At 41.5% G+C, this 27,364-nt stretch overlaps 1 protein-coding gene and 1 non-coding gene across 3 annotated transcripts; one reads left to right on the top strand and one right to left on the bottom strand.

Annotated features, from left to right (window-relative positions):
* On the bottom strand, positions 1-82 carry trnal-aag. Its single transcript has one exon. It is a non-coding gene; the product is annotated as a tRNA-Leu (tRNA).
* Positions 83-10,196: 10,114 nt separating this feature from the next.
* Positions 10,197-25,719, top strand: rcor2 (REST corepressor 2). Of its 2 annotated transcripts, none has more exons than XM_044341725.1 (14): positions 10,197-10,410; positions 14,327-14,452; positions 16,949-17,005; positions 18,025-18,105; positions 18,425-18,477; positions 18,568-18,729; positions 18,842-18,966; positions 19,338-19,404; positions 19,565-19,804; positions 19,943-20,020; positions 20,316-20,373; positions 21,327-21,394; positions 21,714-21,878; positions 22,998-25,719. In XM_044341725.1, exons 2-14 carry the CDS (start codon positions 14,329-14,331, stop codon positions 23,355-23,357), a joined length of 1,638 nt encoding a protein of 545 aa, XP_044197660.1. In that variant the 5' UTR covers positions 10,197-10,410; positions 14,327-14,328; the 3' UTR covers positions 23,358-25,719. The 2 variants fall into 2 exon arrangements, with proteins under 2 accessions (XP_044197660.1, XP_044197661.1); XM_044341726.1 differs by lacking the exon at positions 10,197-10,410 and adding an exon at positions 10,466-10,634.
* The last annotated feature ends 1,645 nt before the right edge of the window (positions 25,720-27,364 follow it).

The following is a 27,364-nucleotide window of genomic DNA, read 5'->3' on the forward strand; positions in this document are numbered from 1 at the left end:
TGGCAGCGGTGGGATTCGAACCCACGCCCCCGAAGAGACTGGAGCCTTAATCCAGCGCCTTAGACCGCTCGGCCACGCTACCACATGTGGAGAGCGCCATCGTGTTGCCTATCTGCTGTAAATATTTCCGACAGCAAGTGAAGGCAGCACTACTTTAGCGCGAATGTGGTTTCCTTGTTTGGAAAGTGACGACAGAGGGCTGGACTGGGTCAAGAAACGCACCACACTTCACCTTTGACCTCTGCAGTCATTCACATTCCAAATGTTATTATGAAGCCATCATAAAGACATATAAAATAACATATTATTGTAACCATCAGTGGTGCAGGGAGCCGGGAGTGAGATGTTATATGTGATGCAATTAAAATAATTAGATTACAACAAGCTCAATGAGCATCTTGGAACACAGAAATTTAAATTATATTCCACCGGCAGTCTGATTTTAATCACATTTCACCATAATCTCATTTATTTAAATATAATTTCTTTCAGATGTGCTGCTCGTTGTAAATCTTATGACAGGTCACCTGTTAAGAACATGAAAAATGAAACATGTAAACATAGAGAACCAGTGGTGGGAGAAGTATTCAGACCCTTTACTTAAGTAAAAGTAATACAGCAATGTAAAAATACTCAATTACAAGTAAAAGTCCTGCATATAAAATCCTACTTAAGTAAAACTACATGAGTATTATCAGCTTGATGTAGTTAAAGTATTGAAGTAAAAGTAGTGGTTTTGTTCCTCTGACTGATATATTATTATATATGACATCATTAGATTATTAATACTGAAGCACCAGTGTTTAAGCAGCATGTTACTGTTGTAGCTGCTGGAGGTGGAGCTAGTTTCAACTACTTTATATACAGTTAGCAAGTATAGTCTAGTGGTTCCCAACCTAGGGGTCAGGCCCCTATAAAGGGTCACCACATAAATCTGAGGGTTCGTAAGATGATTAATGGGAGAAGAAAGAAGAAAAAACGTTCTGATACACAAATCTGTTTTCAGCTTTTTAGACTTTTTCTCTAACCTTCGATTTTTGATGAAGTATTTGATCATTTGAACATTTATTGAAATGAAACCACATGAGAAGTTTAAAAGGAAAAATCACTATTTGGTGGAGCTGTTAACAGGTCATAGACATCTGAAATGTGACCCGACTACACACTGCTTTTTGTAAAACGTCAAAAGCCAAAAAAGGTTGGAGACCACTGGTTTCATCTTTAACAATGTGTTGCATTTTAAAAGCTTGTTATATTATCCATTGTGTCAAATCTTCATCTGAGAAGTAACTAAAGCTGTCAAATAAATGTAGTGGAGCAGAAAGTTCAATATTTCCCTCTGAAATGTAGTGGAGTGGAAGTATAAACTAGCAACAAATGGAAATACTCAAGTAAAGTGCAATTACCTCAAAATTGTACTGCAGTACAGTATTTGAGTAAATGTACTTAGTTACTTTCCACCACTGTATAAAACTGGGGGGATGGGAGTTGTTACAGGGTAAAGTAACATATAGATTTGTTTAATTATTTTTTTTTTATCGTTTATTCACTTATGTATTTGTCTGAATTTCTTGCATTTACAGTTGACATGTATATTTGCTATGATGTGTATAGGCAGTATGTGCATGTCTGTCTGCAAGTACCGATTTATGTTCTTACTACTCTCCTGCAGAGGGTTTGAGCAAACTATTAAACATGGACACAGTGAGGAAGATCCACATCTGAACTACAGCAGAACAAAAGGAGATATTCTGACCAAATGTTTGTTTTATTTTAGAGGCAAACTCTGTTAAAAAAATATTTGAGATAACAGGCTGTTCTCACAGCAGACATTTTGACTTGTCATAGTAGGAAAATCACAGGTGTTACTAACAACATTAATGATGGCTTCATTGAATTCAAGTAGCCATGACAGTGTGACAGTGTGATCCAGCTCTACCAGGAGCTCGATACAACCTGAAACCGAAGCAGCTAAATGGAATTCTGCCATCACTAACTTCATTATTTACACCTGTGCTTTTCCTACTGTGACATGTCAAAATGTCTGCAGTGAAAGAAAGGCCTTCACACCCAATTTAACTTGAACTGAACAGACAACAGGCGATGTAGCTGTATGTGGGTAAAATCACCATGCGCTCTATCAAGCGTCCTAGTAGTTATTCCATTATTCATCGTCGATGGAGCAGCTCCAGGGTTTGTCTCCGTCTCTAGATTACATCATTAGTGCTAAACTCTCTGTCATTTAGCAAAGAGAGATAACGATATGAAGCTCACATAACGATAAAAGTGAGCTGCATATTACAAAAATGACGTTAATTCTATTTTAGAGTGGGTTTTCCTTTTATCACCATATTAGGCAGATTTTGAGACAAAGAGGTTAAAACCATTTTGAGTAAAGGTAACGGATTTTGTCACCATTTGAATCATATTGTACAGTTACAGTTAAGGCTTTGTTAATTTTGTTGTTTATCAGTTATTTGCAGTAGATAATATTCAGGGCTGTAGCTACAGACATTACATATGTATATAATATAATTCAAAGTGGACTTTTGAATGGAATATACCAACACTTTTTAGACTATGTGTCCTGTTAATTACAGAAACGCATGAACAAATAGAACAATTTGACAATTAACATCATTTATCTTTGACGGACCATCTCATAGTGAAACTGTGGGACAAGTTTTCAAATGAGTAAAGAATTTAACACCCAAAAAGAATGAATTCTGCATGAAAATGTATCCAAAGTAGTACAAAAACATACAGAATTATTAGGTATCTTCAAAATATCTGAGGTTTGAGAGGATGCTTGGACTCCAGTATTTCTAAAGTACTGGCTAGAGCCCTGATTATATTTAACTTTACAAATATATCCTTAATAGTTTGGGAAGTGGGGTTTGGGGATTTACAGTAGTAGTGACATGAAGAGTTCCCGGGGATCCACTTCTGCAGATTTCAAGTCTCCATTCAGTTCCCATCCTAAAATTTTAGTGAGATATAAACATAATATGTGAAACAGGTTACTCAGATTTCTCAGATGCGGACTCTATGGTCAAAGAGGGACCCATCTCTGGCTCATTGGTACTAAAATGATCTTTAAAGAACCCCAGAGGTTGAAACCAGCTCCTGGTATATCCACAATGATTTAAGAAGCAGTTTGTAACGGTCACCACTAGGTGGCGTCATGAGGTATAAAATCACTCAATTGATGTTGCAGCCTTTTATATCTTTCAAACCTAGAATTAAGACTCCAGACAGGATAAAAAATGAGTATGGTAATTGAACATATAGGTTTTTATTTGAACTTTTACTGCCTTTGCCTCCATTTGAGCATTCCTTTACTCCTGATGCCTGTTCTAGCAAAAAAAAAAAAAAAAAGGCACAGTAATTGGCTGGTGAAGCGTAAAACAAGGACACGCTGCAGTATCTTCACTTACCCTGCAGCACAGAACATACAGCTGCATATTCTTTTATAAGGTGCAACACACAAAAATGTAGAGGAATACTTTATCAGAGGTACACTATAGGAATATTATAGGAGCACAGAGTGGTTCCCAGAGAGACAAAAGGATAAGTATGACAAGGTCACTATAGCTGGAACTCACTATTGAGTACAGAAATACAGACTTAACCCTTTATAGGAACATTACAGAAATATTGTGATATTTCTTTGGTATGTTGCTGGTCAGTACATCTTCTACTCTAGAGGTGCAATTATTATTTTCTCAAGATGTCAGAAAATAGTGCAAAAAACATCCATCATAATGTCTCAGAACCCAAGCTGACGTATTCAAATTGTTTGTTTTGTTTGACCCAAAAACCCAAAGATATTCAAATAACTCTCATATATTACAAAGAAAAGCACCAGATCTTCACATTTAGGAAGCTGGAAGAAGCAAATGTTTGCTTTAAAAATGACTGAAACCATTAATCAATAATCAAAATGGTTGCAGAATAATTTACTGATTAGTTAATCAACTAAATGTCTGACCTCTAATTTGTGCTGAGATTTGAGACCCACTTAGATTTTCCTCTCTCATGAGCCAAATGTTCTGTTTGTGGAGTCCCAGTGCCGTGTGTAACAGCTCAAAAAACATCCTCAATATTGTTTTACTGGCTTTATACTTCATGACTTCTTGATACTTATCTAATCTTAACAGAATTGCTTCTAAACCTGACTTTGAAGTGACATGTTTCAGGTTACTGTTATATATTTGGGGTCTCAGAGACGCCAGCTGTAGAACATAGTTAAATTTAATGGATTTTTATATGCTCTGTATCTGTGACTGGTGCTGACAGTACATGTTTACACAGCACTTCCTATTCCAAATCCCAAATAAGTTTCATATAACAGTTTCATAAGAAATCTAATGAGGAGTTTGACCTTTCAGGGGTTTAATTGACCCCAAATATAAGTAACATCACTATATAGGATAACATACTGCACCTGTATTTGTCTGTGAATCACTTTTTGACAAAATGAATACACAGTATATCTGATGCATAGCTAATATAATGTATAAAACATGACATATTTCCTTTTTTGGTGTAGTAATGATGCTTAATGGTAATTTATGTATTTTGTCACCTGCTTCAAATGTGTAAGTTTGTGGCAAATTGAAAGGTTACCACTTAAAATAATATAATAAGGTAAAACAAACAAAAAAAAAACAAGGAAAGGAAAAGGGGCAATGGCTGACTCTGTAATTCTTCTCCTCATTATAATTATTTTACATAGAGCAGCGAGACAACAATGAGAAAGTAAAGCCAACGTCAACAGAACAAATACAGACTCAATACATCACTGACTACGACTGTGAGTTCGTGGCTTGGTGGGATATGAGATGGCCACCTACATAATGCCACTTTTTCATAATGCAAATAAAGGCCTTGTGTAGGGGGTTCTCTCTCTCTCTGTCTGTCTCTCTCTCTCTCTCTCACACACAGACACACACACACACACACACATAGAGCAGCCCTCCCCATCACACAGATGGCCCCGTCTCTAAACCCCGCCTACAGTCTTTTGTCTTGGGGGAATCTGTCTCTTGGCCTTCAGTAGAAGAACTATTTATTTCATGTGTCAGTAGGGGGCGCGACGAGGCTCTGAGAGTTGATACAGAGGCCTGCTGGTCCTTGAGATACATCTCTTTCTTCACATGCATTGAAGGAACATATATACAGTATCATATATAACAAACCCACCCAGACCCTACAGACAGAAACTCTCTTTGTCTTATATATACATATGTGTGTGTGTGTGTGTGTGTGTGTGTGTGTGTGTGTGTGTGTGCTGGCAGGAGTGGATAATGAAATTCAGGATGCCCCCCTCCCACCTCCACCCACACGTATAGTATATACTGATACACACACACACACACACACGCACACGCACAAATCCCTCTTTACAGCTCAGCAATGTGTGTGCGGTGTTCTTTCCGATAGATAGATAGAAAGAGCAGCTATAGGGAGGAGGAGGGAGATGTAACAGGAAGACAGATGAGAGCAAAGGAGGAGGAGAGATGAAGAGGAAAGAATGAAAGGGGGAAGATGATAAAGACTAGAGACGATGAGGATGAGGAGGGGAGAGGAGAGGAGAAAGCAATGGGTTGAGCGAGGAAGCAGGGGGGAGGAGAGAGGGAGAGAGGAGGAGGGTGAGGGAGGGAATCAACAGATGCAGTGTGGAAGGGACCAGAAGAGAATAGAGGATGAGGACGAGGCCTTTCTCAGCACAGCGAGTCCTGCAGCACAGAATTAGGCTACAACACACAAACCCGGAATCCACTACCGGAGATTCTCATGAGATGAAATGCATGTATGCATTTGGCCTGAAAATGTCTGTTATCTGTGTCTTGTAGTGGTACTTCCATATCTGCGCAGTAATTGGAAGTGATTTATGGCTGACTGTATTTGAACTGTGTCCACAATATGGACCTGACAGCTTTTATATCTGGTGGTGAAGCAATGTGTGCCAAGTTTGTCTCAACACATGAAAAAACCTAAAAGATTCATATTGCTCTGGATTTCAGCTGTGAGTTTTAGCCTCATTTGAAAGTCTTAAAGCTGATTCATAGACATTTTCAACCTGATAAGAGTACAACTTTTGCTCGATTCACAAGATAGATATCGAGGATATTGTTTGCGGCTAATATTCGTGGTCCCCAAAGGATGAAAGTTTGTTTGGATTCATGTCTAATTGACAACTTCCTGACCTTTCGTCTATAGTCCCTCAGTTAGGCCAAAATATTCATTTGTACACAAGTCAAATAAAACTTAATTTGGCAAATCATGCTCTCAAGAGGATGATCCCTTACGTTTTTTCCGCTATGTGAACTTAAGTGCGGTGTAGCCCAGAGTAGTTAAATCAACAAAAACAAAAACTCTGTATTAATATTCAGAGAATTTTACAATCCCACTTGAAATATATAAATTCTCATTAAATATTACACACATATATGTTTGAGATAGTTTAATGGATAGAAAGAAAATGTTTTTGTTGATAAACTTGGCAAATAGCCAAAAAATTTAAGTTTACTTTCACTTTAACCAATCAAGTGCTTCATCCCACCTCTTGACCGTTCACTGCTGGTGAAGGTGAAAGGGCAAAATGCCCGCCTTAGCTGAATCCTTGATGAGAGCAAAGCGACAGACAACATACTAAACATACCTTTCTTCATACTAGTCCCACACATTGACTTTATATATACTTACTTTATATACAGTCAATGGTCCCACACCAGAGCTGGAGTGAGAACTGTGACTCGTACAAACACTTTGAAAAATACCTGGGTCTTTGTTGTTTTTTTCTATGTGTGCCACAATTTATTTTTTGTTTGTTGTTTTCTAATTGAATCTGTGGATAGAACTACATTGTAATTTGAATTTACCACCTCCTTATTACCTGGTTTACTGTTCAATATGTGCAGTCAAATCTACAGCAGTGTCATGTGTTTTTATTTCACTACATTTTGACAGACTGTCTTTCTCCCCCCTTTTTTATGTCAGACTATGTTTTGATATTAAAGCTTCATATTGTGATTGATGGAAACCATTTCTGGTTGATGTTTGTCTTGTTTTCTCCTCATTCTGCTTATCATATGTCCTATAGAAACCTTGGTGTTTCAGTACCCTTGCAGCACATTATTACTGAGGCAACAAACCAATATCTGGTCACAAATTTTTTTGTGATGGACATATTATCAGGGACTCCAAAGCTCCCAAAAAATGAGGTGAAATATTTTTCATGCCATAAATGGTTAATGACAAAGAAAAAACAATAAAAACTACATGCCAAGAAATTAAACACATATATTAATGAATAAATAAAAATACATCTTACACTTTTGTATTGTGAGTTGTAGTGAACACTGCAGTCTGATGAGGCCACCAGCAGGGAGTTTTTACTCTTATTGTCTGGAATGAGGCATCACAAGTTGAATGCTAATGAGAAAGCAGCAACAACCAGAACTCAGGACAAACTTTTCCCTTTAAAGATAATTTCTAGGCCTTGAGACCATGGAGACGTAAATTTTGCAAAAAAGGGTCACAAATCTATTCATTTTTAATCTTGCGTGTACCTCATGACACATGACAAATACAACAGGGACTTAAGCTGTAACATCCAGTGGGTAAAAGTCTATTAATTACGTCTTTTTATTACTTACTATGATCCATTTACGTCACAGAAGGATTGTGTCAGACTATAATGAGTCATATTAATGTGTGTCATACAGCGGCATGTCTGAAGATGCAGTAAGAGCTCATTCTATCACATCTGATTCTACACCGTCCGTGCATCTCCTGACATAACAGACAAACTCAGAGTATCCAGAGGAGGGAGGGAAAGGAGGTGAGGGTGAGGTGTGAGGGGAAAGAGGGAGAGTTATGTAGTAAAAAGGAAGAAGTGAAGGAGGGCGACAGATTAGGAGAATGGATGATGAGGAGGAGGAGGAGACAGACAGGTTACCTCGACAAAAGTGAGAGGAGCAGACTGATAGACAAGCAAGTAGAAGGAATGAGACAGGTGGGGAGAGACAAGGGAGGGCGGGGATGAGGAAGGAAAGTGGAAACATGAGCGAGCTGAAGGGAGAGTGAGAGGGACACTCACTTGTTAGAGATCGGAGAGAAACCATGCGAGAAGAGGAGGGAAGGGAAAGATGAGAGAGAGATGGAATGACGAATGGAGAGGAGGACAGAGGAAGAGGATAGGGGAGGACAGAGGGAAGAAGAGGAGGATGAAAGGAGAGCTGAGAGAGGGAAGGGGGGGGAGTGTAGCAGTTGTTCATTAGTGGGGATATGTTAGAGACTGGAGGACTGAGCGAGAAGAGAGAGACAGTGGAATGGTGAGTTTCATGGACACTGACTAATGAGAGGAGAGGAGGGGAGGAGGCGAGGGGAGAGGAGGAGGTGGCAGGGGTGAAAATTAGACGAGAGAGGAAGAGGAGGGAAGGAGGAAGAGGAAGAGGGGGGAGGGAGGGAAGGCAAGGAGGAGGGCTGGAGGTGAGCGAAGCGAAACTGCTTTACTGTGTCATCGTAGGGGGAGGGTGGGGGGAGGGGAAGGGAAGAATTTGCACGTACACACATGCACACATACACACACGCGCACACGCGTGCACGTGTGCACACACACACACACTCACACAGTTGAAATCAAAAGAGACGTGAGAGAGACAGAGAGAGACAGCAGGAGAGAAAGACAGATAAGAAGCCAGGAAGAGAGAGAGAGACACACACAGGAGGAGTGAGGAAGAAGATGAAGAGGAAGAAGGAGGGCGGCAGGAAAGATAGAGGAGAGGGAGAGGAGTCATCACTGAAGAGAGGAAGTGAGAGGGGCGGGAGGGAGCAGAGGAGGGAGGGGGAGAAATATTAAAGAGGAGGCAAAAGAAATAAGGAGACAGGAGGGAGGCAAGGGGAGAAATGGAAAGAGAGAGGAGGAAGGAGGAGAAAATCAAGCAGGGGGCACAGACAGAGTGGGGAGACAGGAAAGGGGGGTGGGGGCAGTGGAGGAGGAGAATTGGGGCAGATATTCAGGAGGTGGAAGGAAGTGGGAGAGGGGAGGAGGGATGGGGAGAAAGTATTGGAGAAAGAGAAGATAGAGGAGTTAAGGGAAAGAGATAAAAAAGAAGTGTTGGGAGAGGAGGCAGACAAATGGAGGAGGTGCGGGAAACTGGGTGGATGGGGGCGTGGGAGGGGGTGACAAATGTGGGAGAGAAGGAGAGAACATGGAGGAGATGGAGATGAGGTGGGAAGATGAGAAAACTGGGGAGATGAAGAGGAGGTGGGGGAAAAAAGAGGAGGAGGAGGAGGTTGTGATGATGCCAAAGAGAAAGTAGAGAGGAAAAGCTGGAGGAGTATGTAACAGGCTGTTACATGTCAGCAGGCGCACGTGTGAAGGTAACAGCAGGTTGTGTGTGTGTGTGTGTGTGTGTGTGTGTGTGTGTGTGTGTTGTTGTGTGGGGGGTTATTGTGTTTATTACCAGCATCAGGTGTGAGATCCTGCTACAACACCCACACACGCACATACACACACACCTGTGCACACACACACAAACACACACACACAAACACACACACATAGAGGCACGAGGCACTCTTTGAATTGTTCGGCATGTTAAATAAATAATAAATTCAAATGAGACAAGTACATTGGGGCTATTTATTTGAGTCGTTGTCAGTTCATGCTGCAGCACAAAGTCACACACCCGGTTCAATTGTGCCCCACTCCGCTGCCCTTTTCTCCACCATGCATACATCAGTGTAAGTCTGGACAGCCTGCCTCAGCACAGAGATGCACAGCTGACGAATCCCTCCGCCGACACACTGGCAAGTAGTCCCTTAATTTATGGGATTTTGATAGATGGCAGATTAAGAGTGTAAAACTAGCTGCTATTTCCACAAAATACACCCGCAATTTTTCTTATCGATGCTGATTCAAATCGATTAGATTAACTATAAACACCAATCATGGTGTGAGTTTGCAGGTAGGCAGTTTTGCATGCTGCTTTCCTTATCAAAGCCTCTCAATAGGATTTGCTCACAAAAGAAAGCGAGAAATCACACGTTTAGGGACAAGGATCCAATCTAACAGGAGTACACTTTAATAGTTTTACAGGACTACTTTTTGTCAATCCAAACGGCTGGTTGGGGAGAGGCATCGGGGCGGATGTCCACCTTACTTTTCTGTGGGTGTTGTCCGCCTCCCCCGGCACACACACACACATACACACACACACGGCTGCTTCCATCTATCCACTTCATTGTACTGCCTGTGCTCATCAATTAGGCAAGAATTAAGCCGTTTTAAATGCAATAATTATCTTTTCAGCACTTCCAAGAGGACTATAAACCGCGGACAGAGGCGTGAGATAAGTTTTTGAGTTCTGGAAAAGCGGAGAGGAAGGAAACAAGCAGGTACGACTGTTATCTCCACTTCTAACTATTAACGTTACTAATGTAACGTTAACGCGAGGGTACTAGCCGCAAGCTAACGTTAGCATCCCAACGGCCAACTAGGTCTGACTTCAGGTTGCACTTTGGTGAAGAAGGAGGAGAGGAGACGGGGAATGTCGTCTGTTTTTTTCATTGTTCAGCCTCCAGAAATTACTTGGACCGTTCAAACTGCTACCGTTTGTCCCGTAAGAGACCGCCGAGTGGAGTTATTATAACCCAGAGAGCGAGTTTTAACAGCAACGTTAGCGTGGGAGAAAACAAAAGGACTTCAGAGTCTGACACACAACACACAGATGACTACTACCGTGGAAAAGCTGTAAAAATATTGATTTTTTTTAGCTTCTGAACGTGGCTCAGGCGAAACCAGCCACCTCACATGTTTTTGTGAAGTTCAGAAATGAGAAAATGTATACAATAAAGCGGTTATAAAACAGTCCTTTAGTAATATTGTAGTGTGACTAATAACAAAAAAAGTAATGTTAGCGTCACTATTCGGCCACTCTGAACTTACTATTGATATGAGCACATTATTAGTCATTTTAGCTGCATTATTTTAAATGTTATTGGCCAGTTTGAGTGAAAAATGATGCGTCAGTAAGGAGAGTTGAACAAATTAAACGCGTTATAGCCTATGCTTATTAAACCACGTGTAGTGTGGATGAGTTTTTTGCAGCATAGTATATATTTATATCAGATTCAACGTGTTGGAAGTTTGAGGAATACAAAGTTCCTTGTGGTGGTGAGAGGTTGTATTAGAGAAAATGTATTCCTAAGCATTTAAGTGGGCGATTGAGCAATACTTGTTACTACAAATAGACCTTGTCATGCCGGGTTAACAGCGGTGTCTTGTAGTTTTAGCTGGCACATAGCTCATAAGAGTTAATTACACTGACAGAGATCGAGGCTACTACCACAAACTACTAAAACTCTCCCTTGAAAGTGAACCGGGAGGGATTACAGCTTGTACGGCTTTTGTAGCTGTTACTTCACCGATTTCCCAAATTTAAATGCAGCTATATTTACGTAACTTGCGTAGGGAGATACGTAAAGGTTTGGATGATGTGAGTTTCCAGGGGACAGCTGTTGGTAGTTTTGAGGGGCCACCACCGAGAGACAAAGACCCCCAGAGAGCCTCAGGCACTTGTATTGTCTGCATGGAGTTAAAGATTACCCCCTCAACTGGTTTAAAAACCATCATAACTGGTCATGTTTAATATTTAGGAATGGGGGGGGGGGGGGGGGGGGGGGGGGATCAGTTACTACTGCCCATCCCTGCTTTGTTCTGGCTGCAGTTCAAGTTAGGAAACTGGAGATGAAGTTGCTGATGTGACAGTGAAAGAGAGCAAGTGTAAGCGTGTCACACTGGGTGCTTGATTGCCTTTTGATACAGATGTCTTTTTGTTGTGGTCACCTTGTAACTGCACTGTGTTTGTGTGCGAGGGAGGAGCTCTGGTGGGTTACTTTCTACTGTGTGGAGCTGTGTCCTGGGCTGACCGTCTAGCCTTTTGTGCTACTGAGAGACTCACTGGCCCGGAGTTACACAGAGAGAGGAAGAAAACGAGGCTTGGCTACATAATAATATAGCAGGACTGTGGATTACACTTAAAATGAGAGCCCCCTTCACGCTGAAGGGCTCTCATGTCATCCATGGCACGTTTTTTCCATGTTGTTTCTCAGATGCTGCCACTTCACCGTCAGTTGTTGCTGAGTGTGTGTGCATTTGTTTGTTTGTTTGTTTGTGTGTGTGTGTGTGGGGAGATGTGTTATTAAAGTTTTAGGGCTTTCCTTGGCTTTTGAAGGGGGCTTAAGTTGCTGCTGTGATGGATTTACCCAGTATGTTGAAAAAGACACATGTATATTAGGGCTACAACTAACGATTATTTTCTCGATTAATCGATCAGTTGTTTGGTCCATAAAATGTCAGAAAATGTTGATAAATGTCAATCACTGTTTCCCAAAGCCCAAAATGATGTCTTTAATGTCTTGTTTTGTCCACAACAGTCCACATGCAAATATATCGGTTTACTTTAATGGAAAACTACATAGACCAGACAATATTCACATTTGAGAAGCTTGAATCAGACAAGTTGGACATTTTTTTTCCTCAAAAAATGACCCAGAACAATCAATCAATTATCAAAATAACTGGTGACCAATTGAAAAGTTGGCAACTAATTGATTAATTGTTGCAGCTCTAATGTGTGTGTGTGTGTGAATATGTTTATATATATATATATATATATATATATATATATATATATATATATATATAAATGATAGTTTGTGTATGGTGTGATAGAGCCTGAAAATGATGTCAGACTAAACATTTTATTGGTGAAATTTAATATAGGGTATATAGCCTCATATGAAATATCAGAGGTCAGGGCTGAAGTTGAGACAGTTTAGTCAATTAATTAGTTAGTTGACAGTCGACACAAAATTCATCAGCAAAAGTTTGAAAATCAATGAATCATTTTCAAGCAAAATGTCCAAACTACATTGATCCCAGCTTCTCAAATGTGAATATTTGCTGCTTCTTAGTCTTTTCTTAGAGTTAGTAAACTGAATAATGTCTTTGGGTTTTGTGCTGTCAGATAAAATGAGCAAATTGAGTGCATTAACTTAAGCTCTGGGAAACGGTGAAGAGCATTTTTCACCATTTTCTGGCATTTTGCAGACTGGACAATGAATGAATGACAGTAATCTGCAGCTAAATCAATTAGAGCTGCAACAATTAGTCGATTAGTTGCCAACTAATTATTCACCAACTATTTTGATAGTCGATTAATCCTTTTTCAAGAAAAGTCAAAATTTTCTAATTCCAGTCTCTCAAGTGGGAACATTTTCTGTTTTTCTTTAGTCCTCAAGGATAATAAACTGAATATCTTTGAGTTGTGGGCTGTTGGTCGGGACAAAACAAGACATTTGAGGACGTCATCTTGGACTCATGGAAACATTTTCTACCATTTTCTGACATTTCATAGACCAAACAACTTCTTGATTAATCAACAAATTAATCGATAATGAAAATAATTGTTAGTTGCAGCCCTAGCCAGGGCAAAGCAACATTCGCCTCTGTCTTTTTCACTTACACATAAATGTTAGAGTGCTGTAAAGATAAATTATACTGTATTTCCAGTGTTTATTACTCTGAATTATTTTGCATTAAGTGTCGTAATGTTTGGTAGTCTGAATTGGTATGTCAGTATATTTTTTTTTTTAGTGTTTCTTAAACAACGATCCAAAACACAAAGGTGGTCTTGTTTTGTGGTTTGTGACAGCAGCATGTTTGTAACTAGCTGGACTAACAAAGGAAGACTTGAATTAATCAGTTTGGGTGTGTGGTTTATATATGGCTGTGCTTTTGAGGTCAATACTTGGTAGAGGATGATCAGAACTGTCAGCGCTGATGTAAAAGATGCGTTATGCCAAAGAAATAGAGGCGGTGTTACGGCATCTTCTTCACCTTATGTCCGGCTCAGCTGTTAACAGTGTAAGGTTATTTTGGTTTGAGAGACAAGCTGACGCTGAGGGTGACTGAGTGATAATGAGGGTCAGGGGGAGATAACTGAGTTTTTGAGTGTGAATGAGTTCTCGTACAGTAAACCAGTGTTTGGAGAATAAACTCGGCTCAGGGGAAAATAATGGGAATCCTTCCAAGGCAGCAGCATAAGGTGCCGTTCTACTTTACAAGACTGAGTTAGGTTTTATAGGATTTAGAGTGAAAACAAATTGCATCCAGCTCACTATTGGTAAGTGACAGATTTAACTGAGACCGAATCATCATGGCAAACAGACACAGCAGCTTTTTTTTTTTGATGAGTCGTGTTGCGCAAGTGGTGAAATTTTATATTTAGGGTTTGTGTGTTTGTTGCAGACATGCCCTCAGTGATGGAGCGCTCGGGGGCCGGGGTCCTGTCCAGGAGCAGAGCCAAGACCGTAACCAACGGCAACAGCCAACCGCACTCTGAGGAGGAGAGCAGCGATGAAGAGCATGCTCATGGTAGACACACACACATTAAACTGAAGTATTATCTACTGACTTGACTCTTCTCTGGCTAAGTAAGGGGCGTTAATGTCTGGGTTTGCTACTCTAACATGAAGACAGACATTTACATTGTACAGATGCATCATTCCAGCTGTTCTGGTTGCATTCATTGCATTGCTGCAGTGCTTCTTTAGTCCCTGCGCACTGCTCTCCTCTGTCATCTCCTCCACTCCCTTCCTACACTCTTCATCCTTGTCATCCTCTGCCCACATACATCTCTCCTTCCTCCGTTCTCTCCTTCACCCTCTGACTTACAGTTGATCTTTTCCTTTTAAACTATTATTTCACTCAGTGCATCTACTAATGACTCTTTTTTAGATCAAACACAACAGTTTAACTTTTGGATGGTTCAAAATTGCACTTCATTTTCTAGATTTCCACAGCTGATTTAGCGTTTTTTTCAACAGCCATTTTCATCTTCGCCTCCACCTCCTCCATCTCTCTTCAGTGTTCGAGTCATCTCTCCAGCCAGTTTCTCCTGCCCTGCCTCCTTCTCTCCTTCCATCCCATTTTCCCTCTTCTTTACTGTTCTACTTCCTGCCTCTCTCCACCCATTTCTTACCATCTCCTCCAGTTTCTATCATCCCCCTCTCCTCCCTTCCTGTCCTCTGTCCCTGAGGAAAGCGTAATCTGTCTCTCCCTCCTCCTCCTCCTCCTCCTCCTCCTCCTCCTCGTGCTTCTGCAGTCTCTCTTCATTCCTCGCTTTCCACCCTCCTCTCCATCACCTCTATCTCACTGGCTTTACTACAGCACTAATTACTTAATGTCTGCCATCCGCTGTCGCACTTTTTGTTTGTCTCTGTCACTTAGTGATGAGTGATATGGCTGAATATGCTACCATGATTCAAATATCATGCATACTGATATTTATCACAATATATAATAAATATGTTTAATAAGCTAGTTACATGCTGTGATTAAAAACTTCCTGGCATTCTGGTTGAACTAAATTGTTCAAAATCCCAAATGTTTAGAATAATTAAAGGCACCCAGTGAGGTTTTTGACCTGCAGCTGGTCCCTGTTTTGTTTGTATTGTGTACAAGCAGGAGGACACACATGTACACACATGTGGGTGACAAGATACACAATCCTGCCAATGTTTACACAAGTATTCCACTGATTTGCAGATAGTGCTAACATGCCAAGAAATGCAACAATGAGCCAACAAAGACAGTGAAGAAGGCCGCAAGCTAGTAAACACAGGGCGTAAACACTGCAGGTTTCAAAATGTTCACAAAAATTGGCTTTGCAAATGTTGCATGAGGAAGGACATGCATTCAACACTTGTTAGGATTCACCATTGAATTTGAATATAATTTTTGTTTGTGTACAAGAAAACTCCACAGGTCACCTTTTAAGTAAATTGAAAAAGTCAAGACAGAAAGAGTCAGCAGTTCTTGGCCTTTTAAAACCATTAGAATTGCTATAATTTAAATAATTGATTAAAAGAGGTCTCCCTGAATCAGGGTTATCAGCCAAATGTGTGGCTTGGTCCTTCACCTGAAAAGTTTGCGGGCAAAGTGTCGCACACAGGTTGTCAACTTGAGGATTGTTTGGACTGTTCTAAACTAATCACATATCTACAAGGTTCCCCTGCAGCATTTTATAGAGGAGACACTCCACCTCGTCTGACATAAGGAGCTCCCCCGCTCCTCACAGGCTGTTGTTAAAACAGTCATCAAGTAACTACATCAATAACTAGATAAGATACATCAGGATACGTCTGATTCAGCTCAGCAAGTTGGCTTTGCAGTAATTGATCAGAGCAGCATGTCACATTGGTGGAAAAGAGGAAACTTTGTTTTTACAAGTTTGGAAAAGAAGAGACAATCAGGTGCTGAAGCATGAAGAAAAAAACTCACTCTGTGGGCAGCACTTGCTAACTCTGCTAACTAATTTCCTTGGAGAATTCCACAATATATACATTTCAGCATAAAACAATAACTAGTGTCCTGTGCATCTTTCAATGCCAGAGCTCTGTTTTTAAAGCCCTGTTTTTGACCTTGTTTTTTTCAAAAACACAAAGACTTTACGCAACCCTTCAGCCAGCATTACCTGTTACCTGCTTTTGCTGTTGTTGCCTTTGGTATATTCTGCGATGGATGTTTTTCTTTCAAACCTTTGATACTCTGTTGGCTGTTGGAAGGAGATTAAAAGATGGAGGAAATAGAAAACATAATTCCACTGTGTACTTTACTGGAACATGATCAAGCTGATACAGTATTTCGTCATTGCGAAAAAAGGTGCAGCGCAAAAGTTATTTGCACTGTCACGTCTCTGTCATCTATCTCCTTATCATCCGTTTATCCAGCTCTGCGTCTCGTTGGGAAATGTCTGCCTTGTTACGGGAATAGTCTTCCCCCATCCTCTTCTTCTGTCTCTACCACTCCTGTCTTATCCATCCTTCCAGGAAGTAGTAACTCATGTTGGTCTTCTGTCTCTCTCTACAGACAGTATGATCAGAGTGGGAGGAGACTACCAGGCCCAGATCCCCGAGTTCAAACCAGGTAAGCTGGGAGGGAGGGAGGGAAGGAGGGAGGAAGGGAGGCATGAGGGAGAGGCAGATGACAGGGAGGAAATCAAGCCTGAGAAGGTGACATAGAGGAGAGGAGAAATGTGGAGGACATTGAAATGGAGGAAGGAGGGGAATCCAGATGAGGAGAGGGATGAAGGTCAAATGACCAGTGTTACTGTTGGAAACGAGGAAAATGGAGATAAGGGAAGAGAACGGGGGAGCACTGAGGACACGTCATTATTTTAACCCTTCAGATCTTCAGTAGATGTGTGGGTTATTGAAAAGTCCTAAATTAATTCTATGAAGCTGAATTTGAAGTCTTTACAGTTAAACGTGTTAGATTTGTGTCCATGGTGACCTCTTTTTCACCACGCAATGAGTGTTTTCTCTGATGTGGGTGTCCACTCTTGGTTTAAAAAGTAAAAGGGTTAGCTTTTAAATATTCAAACCCTTTATTTTATTTGTTATATCTGCTTCAGTAAACACAAACTGGCTTCACATAATTTCCTCTCTCTGAATATTTATAGTTTCAGAGCATGCAGTTGCTCTGTTAAATCAGATTAAAATGAATTTGCCAGCTTTTATCTCCACCGTGGTTTTTGATACGGCTCAGTGAAACACCCTCATACCTTTTTAATGTGACTCTATAATTGGGATATAGGAGAAAGATGGAGTTGTCCCATAACAATTGGGTTTGCACCACAGAAGCAATCTGACTGTTAAGCGTCTGGATTTTTGGCAGTGCACAGGTGTTGAATCCCCAAAAGAGTCCGCAGGCTGGCGTGTGACTGTCGCCTCCTCGTTTTTCTTCCTAATGAAGAGGGAGCCAATGATGGAGTCTAGACAGAAGAAAAGGAAGAAAATGTGCAAAGGAGAGGAAAAGTTTGATAAATAGACAGTCAGGGGGAGAGAGAGGTTGAAAGAGGAAGATGGAGGAGGGATTCAGATATGTGTGACGTCCATATATAGATCTAAATGCTTACAGAGTTTGTTTTTTGTTTCCGTTACCAGACAGTCCAACCCGCTACAATGAGAAGGACCAGAGGAGCATGTTGGTCTGGTGTCCCAACAGTCAGCTGTCTGACGCGATGTGTAAGCTCTCCACACACACACACACACACACACACATACCTACCATTCACTGGTACAAGCTTAACAACTTGACCTTCAGTTTAATGGCTTTATGCTGAGTGGAGAACAATTTTCTTTTGTCTCTGTCTCTTCCTGTGCACTCGTTTTCTCTCACTCACTTTGCCTCCATTTCTCATCACTGTCCCTCATTCTTTAAATTGCCTTTGCTTCATCTTTTTTTTGCCTTTTTTCTTTCATTTCTTGTTCTCTATCTCTCCTCTTACTGATATTTGCGGCCCTTCCTCATTTTTAAAATCAATTTCTTCTCTTCTTGTCCCAGTGGATGAGTACATCCTGATGGCTAAAGAGAAACATGGATACAACATGGAGCAGGTATAGTAGACCACAAATCCATTTACCGGAAAGGATCGTCCCATTTTTCAATTATCAAAATGCATTAAAAGAACACGTGTGCTCCTCCAGGCCTTGGGCATGCTGTTGTGGCACAAACACGACGTGGAGCGCTCTCTGGCCGACCTCGCCAACTTCACCCCCTTCCCAGACGAGTGGACGGTGGAGGATAAAGTGCTGTTTGAACAGGCCTTCAGCTTCCACGGGAAAAGCTTTCACCGCATCCAGCAGATGGTGAGAGGCTGGGAGAGAAACACAAGCACATTAACATTTTCTATATTTAACATTCATTTTATTGATTTCTGATTGGTTTGGTCTGTTTTTTCGTGTGTGTGTGTGCGTGTAGCTTCCAGACAAGCTGATCTCCAGCCTGGTGAAGTACTACTACAGCTGGAAGAAGACCAGGACCAGGACTTCAGTCATGGACCGACAAGCCAGGAGACTAGTCAGCAAGAGAGAGAAAGATGACAGGTATGAGACACCATGAAACTTTCATGACTCTCTGGAGGAAAAATGACTGACTAGCTATGAAAGGAGTGAGGAGAAGGCATGGACAGACAGAGGGAAGAATGAATATTGAAGTGAGCAGGAAAGAAGTTCCCAGAAACACTTGAGATTTGACATTTACACGAGTGCTTAGTTAAATAACACTCGATAAGCATGTCACTCTGAATGTGAATGAGGTACTATGATATTATTTCTTGGCTTGTCATTTTCAGCTGACAATCTTGAGCATTTCAGAGATTATTTTTTAAAGGAATCAGACCTAGTTGATTGCATTTGGTGGGGGACTAAGCTTAACTGTGTGTGTTTAGTTGAATTCCTTTGTTTTCTTCTGGTAGTAATGATGAGATCGAGGAAGGAGACCCCGGCAGCGACAGCGACTTTGAGATTGACGCCAAGAAAGAGGTGAGCAATATAAAACTTAATAGTGTTTTTTATGACCATGTGCTTATACAAACCAAATCCTTCAATTTCAGCATCATATATTATTCATAAATGTAATGTCGCTTTCCTGCATCGCCATCGCAGATTTTCTGACGTTTATGTGATTTCTCCGTCCACACAGGCGGTGAAACAGAACCCCAGCAGCACCAGCTCTGACAAGGTGACCCCCGGTCGCTCGGGCCCCGTGAAGAAGGAGAGTATCGGCGCTCAGTACCGCCACCACCCGCTCCGAGCTCGCCGCAGGCCACCTAAAGGCATGTACCTGGAGCAGGGAGACATCACATCCCTGTCAGCTTCCCACGACTCCGGAGTGATGACAATAAGACAGCTGGACACACAGTTGGTGTCACTCAAGAGACAGGTACGACTGTTTTTAATCATCAGATTGTAAATGTAAGGTTGTAAAAGCTTCTTTGTGCTACAGATTTTGTCTTTTTTGTTTTTTACAAACATCATCAGTGCTACCCGCCAAAAAACACTCTTTTCTTCCCGTTCACAGGTCCAATCTATTAAACAGAACAACAGTAGTTTGAAACAGAGCCTAATTGACGGTGTCGACACTTTAAAACCCTCTGAGGTAAATCTTTGTGCAGCTTTCTTATTTCCCGTACATCCCTCATCTATTCCCTCTTTGATATTTGTCTTTCCTGACTGTATTCGCTTTTCTCTGTTCTCTCTTAGTTTGCCCCTGTCCTCCTTCATTTATTCACCCTGCCCTTCCCCAACTCCCTTCAGATATAATTTCACTCCTTGTGGGACTGGGATTAGTCTTAATCTGCTCTTTGCTCCCACGCTGTCACTTTCACCCCTCTCTCCCCTTCTTTCTTCCCACCTACCTCCCTCACTCTCTAATCTCTCCTTCTCTTTCCCAGCCTGCCCCTAAAATGAACTCTCGCTGGACCACAGAGGAGCAGCTCCTGGCTGTGCAGGGTGAGTAAAAGGCTGCAGCAGCAGCAGCAGCATCATCATCATCATCCTCCCTTCCCCTCCTACCTCCTGTGTCACCTCCTCCTCTTGTCTTCCTCCTACATCACATTCACAGCTAGAATCCAGACTGTTAAAACACATTCATATTCATGTTTTCCACACTCAGAAACTGCACATACTGCATTTGTTAGTGCTGGAGAAGACGAGTATGTCTTCCTAGTTTTCCACCTTTTTATGATTTGATTTTTTTTTTTTATACAATTGATGCTGAAAACAGGAACTTCTAGCATTTAGACTCCAGCTATAATGAAAGTGAATTCAGGTGAAGCTGCTGCTGTTTTAACTCAGTATCTACAGCACTCTGACAGTTAGAAACACTGTAGAGGATTATTCAATGAGGGCGATTCATGAGTGATAAGGGTATATATTGTTTGTTGCTATGGACACAGAGCTCTGCATGCCATGAGATGAATGTGTCTAATTCTGACTGACACTGGTTTTAAAAAACCACTCAGTAAATTTAGTGGGCAAAGTAAGAAGTTAGAGGAGCAGGGATTAAAATTTCTTTAGTTCAAGTCACAGGTAGAATTTAGAGAGAAAACCCTCCTTTTTCCCCGAGCAGCTGCAGCAAAGCATTTGACCCCCGTCAGCCGCAGCTGCTCAGTGCAAATGGTGGAAGAGAAAGCAGAAGTGGAAAGATATGAATGTGAGCATGAAGCAGGGCAGGGCAGGAAAAGAGCAGGTGCACTCAGCCAGCCGACCTCAGATGAAGGTTAACAGAAAACACACGCATCAACAAACCTGCAGTTACTCTTCTGTCTCTCCTCTCTCACCCTCTGACACACAGACAGAAAGAAAGCAGACGGGTTTTGTTGCCTTTTGAATGCAACTAAATAGTTTTGAGTGATGTATCGATGCACCGTTAACCCAACGTTTTCCCTCCGTCTCCTTCGCAGCTATCCGTCGCTACGGTAAAGACTTTTCTGCCATCGCTGAGGTCATAGGGACCAAGACGCCCGCTCAGGTGAGCTTCCTCTTCCTCAGGTGTTGAATATATGTTGTGTTTAAAAAGGAAAAAAAAGAGAACACCAGAGATCACCTCTCATCTTTTATTCTGACCCTCCATCCAGCAGTTTACTTTCTGTGAGCTTCTCATCTATTTCTATCAGCTTCTCATCTATTTCTATTTCTCCGTCATCCCTCGGTCCAGATAAGCATTTTTCTTCGCGGGATAACTGTAATCGCCACTATCCCTCCTCTCATTTCCCCTCTGCCTCCGTGTCCTTGAACGCAGCGTAACTTTCTCTCCTCCTCCTACTCTGTGTCTCTCCCTCGGGGTTCAGGTGAGTTCGTTCTTCGTGAGCTACCGGCGCAGGTTCAACCTGGACGAGGTGCTGAGGGAGTGGGCGGCCGAGCAGGTGGCCACCAGCCGAGACCAGAGAGACCCCAGGAGGAGCGGCGAGGAGATGGCAGCTGCTACAGACGGAGGTGCCGCGGAGGAGGAAGAGGTGAGGCCTGACAGAGATAGATGCACACGTTAAAATTTCACTTTCTACACACGTCCATCAGAATTAAAGGTGCAGTGTGTAGAATCAAGTGGAACAGATTTGGCATAAATGGAATATAATATTCATAGAGTCACAGATATGGTCCCAAGCAGACACTTAAATGGACAGCTGCAGACACAACAGAAGCGTAACAGTTCTTGTCTAGTATGTAAGTTCTATACAATATTTATAATTTACTTTTAACGGATAAAAACGATTAATGAGCATAAATACAACAAACCTAATGACTCCAAGTATTTTTGTATTTTTTTTACAAAATACAATATTTAATCGGAACCTGTCAGTATATAAACAGGTTGAATCTCCATGTTCAATACAAAACAGCAAAGTCTATCATTTCTAAACCAACACTTACAGATACCACTGACTGAATTATAAATTAAAGGAACAGTTCAACAAATACTGAATACATCCACACTTGAACTTTGCACTTACTGTGGACATGACAATGATAGAAATCTTCTCATCTCACTCTCAGGGGAAAAAAAGCAAACAAGTGTATTTACTAAAATGTTGAGCTATTCCTTTATCTTTGTCTTTGGCTCACTGGTCATGTGGTTGTAATATTGTGTGTATTTGTATTTACTCACCGTGCAGAACATGGAGCTGCAGACGAGTTGTGACATTCATTCATAGCTGAACAACGCTTGGAGAGGAAATGATGTTGAACTACAAAAAATTGTTTTTACAGTTAAAGTAAAAAAAAAAAGTAATTACTTAGTTGTCGTACAACACAATAGATTTGAAATCCAAGACAACATACTGTAGAGATGCTTCATACATGATGTCTCATGATTATATTAACCAGAAGGAGCAGATGCTGATATTTGGTGGTTTAAGGATGGATGTGTTTCATGACGTGTGTTTTCTTTTCCCTTCTTTTTCTCTTAACTCCTCCTCATCTTCCTCCACATTTTTCCTTCATCATCATCACCTCATCCTTCCCTCTACCCTCCCTCATCTTTCTTTCCCTACAACTGTTGTCCAACTGTCTCTCCTCTTATCTCACTCCATCTTTCCTTCATTGTCTCCACTGTTTGTCCTCCTCCCTGCCCTCAGGTCAAAATGGAGGACTCCCCCTCAGACGCCGCCGGCAGCTCCTCTCCCCCCTCCTCCACCCAGACCCCCTCCTCCCTCTCCCAGCCTCCTCCACTGCTGCGCCCGGCGCCTCCCTCGGCTCCCCCGAGCCTCCTCCGCCAGCCTCCTCCGCTGCAGACTCGCCCGCTCCAGAACCGGGCGCCCCACAACCACCCTCCACCCCCGCTCATCCGGCCCGCAGTGACCTCCTCCTCTTCCTCTTCCGGGGGCTCCAGCCTCAGGGCTTCTCCTCCCAGCTCCTCCTCCTCCTCCTCCTCCACTGCAGGGCAGATGCCTCCGTCGCTGGTGGGGCTCAAAGTAGAGCAGCCTAACTCGCACTGATACACACACACACACACACACACATATACACATACACACACACAGATATGACCGTAGGAATAGAAACACACACACACACATATTGGCATGCACACAAACACGATGTTTTCTCTTTTCTCAGAGAAAATTTCTTCAGTCTTGATTCTTTCTCGGGACCATCACACATCACATGACCGGCTCTGATCGATTGAACACACTCAGGTCCCGCAGGTGACATCACAGCTCTTAACACGTGGCAGGAAGAGTGTGAGGACCCCCTGCTTCACTTCATTTTGTAAGGCAGAGGCCCGAAGCCCCTTTACTGTAACAACAAACACCTACCTCCAGAAACACACACACACACACACTACAAATAGCTAGGAGCTCGAAACCAACACTTAACTGTACACACACCCGCCCTGATCAACAAAGAGACACTGTATCATCAAGCTGTTGAAAAATGCCGTGACCACAGAGAGCAAACCCACCTGCTAGTCTCCATGGCAACTGCTGAACATCTGGATTGTGGAGGAGAGTGGTAAAACACACATACTATATATATATATATATGTGTGTACTGTAGGTTCCACTGGGCAGGTATCAAGTCATCCAAACAGCCTTCAGGAATAAAGAATAAATGAGGGACAGAAAAGATGAAAAGGTCGGAGGAGGAGTTTCCCGCATCTGAGCCCAACCTGCTCCTCCTGAGAGGTCGTGTAGATTTAGAAAATCATTCAAATGATGTGAAGTAAAACCTGCTTTTTTCTTTTCGGAGCTTTGCTTTAAAACTTCGGACCCTCAGAGAGGAGCGAAGGTACTTTTCGAGGTTTCAGAATTGGGCAAAAATGGAAAAAGAAGAGTGTGGTTTTTGTCTCCCTCTTCTCTCATAGCCATGTATTACTAGTATTAACTGGAGTGATGTTTTCTTTTTTTTTTTTTTTTTTTTTTTTGACTAGACTTTTAAAGGTGAGCCATAGGGTAGACAGGTAGTTCTTGTAAGTAGTTTAGATGGTGCATACTTTATTATGATTATTGACTGAGCACTAATGGCCAAAATACACCAGGCACAGACGCAGCATGGCCGCAGCAGAGCGCGTCCATTATAATCCACTGAAGCTGCTACACTGACCACGGAAGCTCATCTCTATTTTTGCGCAGCAGATAAAAACTACATAAAACTGTACAACCTGTTTAAAAATGATTAAAATAAATACCTCATTGTACTGCAAACTTTTTTTTTTTTTTTTTACATTACACATTCAAATAAATCAGTCAAATAAATGTCTATCCATGATCCTGCAGTTAAAACGATCTAGTTAATTAGTTCAATACCAGTTAATATAGCCTTTGCTTCCAAGCCCTGCATAACCAACCGCATTACCACTTGGCAAAACTCCCTATGCATGCAGTGACAGAGACAGAGTTGGTGTAGCAGGTAGAAAACCGTGCTCCGCCCGCCTACGTGATGCGCCGCGTCTGTGCCTGGTGTACTTCAGCTGTAAGGAGAAAGAGCCTTTTAACACACACGGCTGGACTTTGTCTCACATTTCAATAAGACGTCTGCCAACGGTTTGTTTTTTCGACTGACTTTCAAACCCGATTTACGAAGTGAAGGGGACACTTTTCTGCAAATGTTTAGCCAAAGTCAGTTGTCGCTTTAAAAGCACAGATCAGCTGTGTCTGTTTCACATTTCAGTGTTGACTTCACAGCTTCAAACAGGTTCAACACGGGAAGTAAAAACAAAAACTACTGTCTCCCTCCAGTATTCTGTTGGCCGGCATCATTACAAAAAAGCGAGTTTACAGAGATGTGACGACAACCCTGTGAAGTCCAGCTGAGGCAGCTTTCTCTCCCGACCTGTCCAGGCACAGAGGGAGCAGGCGTGAGAGGTCAGAGGGCGCGTAGAAGAAGTTTCTGCTGTAACGTCAGAACTTATCACATTGAACTGACCAGTGTTGTCTGACAAGAAATGCTGCATTTTGCCTCTCAGTCCTGCCACAGCGCAGGTCCCTCTAGTGTTTAATGCTTCCCACGGCAGCGATATCAGCAACGTCATGAACTAATTTAGATGACTGGATGATATTTTGCTAGTTGCTTTTTTTTCCTGTTTTTCTTTTGGACATCTTCTGCCAGTCAGTATGAAGCAGATCTGGGATGACAGGTCATGTATAAACCTTATTCTGTAGAATCACTACATTTGGCTTTAAAGCGGCTTGCCTTTTGACTTTGAGTGGACTTGTTTTCCCAAATGTTCCTTCCTCCAAAAACTGCTTGTGTGTACTGTATGTGAGAAGTTGTTTACATTGTGGAAACTGAACTGTTTGTGTTTGACAAATGTTTTTTTTTTTTTTTTTTTTAGAATAAAGAAATGACCAAATAGTACTTCATTTGTCATATTTTAAAGATTCATGTTATCAGTCATTTTAAGTGTGTTTTGTGTATATATTGTGTGCTCTTCATGTGCATATCATCTGTTCCCGAATGCCAAGTCTTATCAAAACACCATCTGTTGACTCTTAACAGGTTGGAATACCTGCAGCTCCCACATTCCTGAGCAGGGCTGGGGACACCAGCACGTTGTTGGGCTTTACTCGAGTACCAGCGCAGCACAAAAGGAGCTTAAACTGGTGCTTGTAAGAAATATTTGAAATAAAAACAAAGGGAAAAACTGACTGAAATTAAAAGTCTCACTAAGCATGTAAAGTATCTGAGGATTAAGGTTTGATATGCTGGTGAAAAGCTTTCAGGATTTAAACACCTCTATTCATGTTAATCTTTGTCAGTTTAAACAAAAATAAGAGATGTCACGCCTCCAGGGATGAAACTAAGAAAATATTTGAGCCTGGAAAGTTCTAATGTGTACAATGTATTAAGTATTATATGAATTTGAAACTGCTTGAGGCCTGAAAGCAGGCGTGGTGCCTGAGAACGTTAACCTCTGTGCTTCTGTTGGCAGCTGTTTGAACACCGGTGCAGGAAAATGGGGCACAGCGGCACCACTCTGAGTCTGTTTGCACCATCAGCACTGGAAAAGTGCAGGTTTCATCACTAATGTATTCAATGTTTCCAACTATTCTGCAAGAAATTAGACCAATCCAACAGCGCACACTACAGGTGACCCCACAGAAAGCATCCTGGTGGTCGACTGGTTAGGATGCAAATCTGATTACTGCAGCTTCAGGAGACATTTGCTGTCCAATCTGTCATTTCTACACAGATGTAGACTTCAACACCTGCTATTTAAAGAGACACCACGAGTTCTGCTGCACCAAATAAGACGGCATGTTTTCATCTACATTTTTATACTGAATCTGAAACAAAACCATCAATCATTCACACATCATTTAGGCTTCTGTTAAAAACAGTTTAAATTAATCAGAACTATAATAGAAGAAGGTGGTTTGATACTGAAATACATCTCAACTGATAATGCAGTTTTGAGGCTGATATTTAAGTTTAGAAATCTGATAATGATTTATTCATGTATTTGCTATATATTTTTCACAAGGATCCCTTAAAGGGTCCCAGGTCTTTTTACAGAATAGTGACCACAATATACTGAGTGAGATGTTTGGCAGTTGGAAAAATAAACTAAACTATTAAACATGTCTGGCATTTTCATGCTGAAAATTCTTGTTACTTGCATGCTGACATACACAGAAACAAATATCAGCTGATAAATCTGTCCTGCTCTAATCGGAAAATGTATGAGACATATTTTTTACCTCTGCAGTCAGATTAACAAACTTACAAACCTGATCTTAAATCGACAAATTAAAGAAAAAGTCTTTGTGGTGTTTCAAAGCACTAAACTCATTAAGTGACAGGAAATATATATCTGAACATACTGAGCTCTCAACTTCTTGGGCAGAATAGAGGTATGGTAAACGGGGAAAACAGCAGGTGACAGGCATCAACCCTACTCAAGTGTCCGTAAACAAGGCACTGATTCTTCTGTTTCTATCTCAGATTTTAAACCGTCCACCACTGATATGTTCAAAATCTCCAGAACAGCTACTAAACGGAC

Source organism: Thunnus albacares, chromosome 22 (genome assembly GCF_914725855.1).
Source record: "Thunnus albacares chromosome 22, fThuAlb1.1, whole genome shotgun sequence".
Taxonomy (NCBI): Eukaryota; Metazoa; Chordata; class Actinopteri; order Scombriformes; family Scombridae; genus Thunnus; species Thunnus albacares.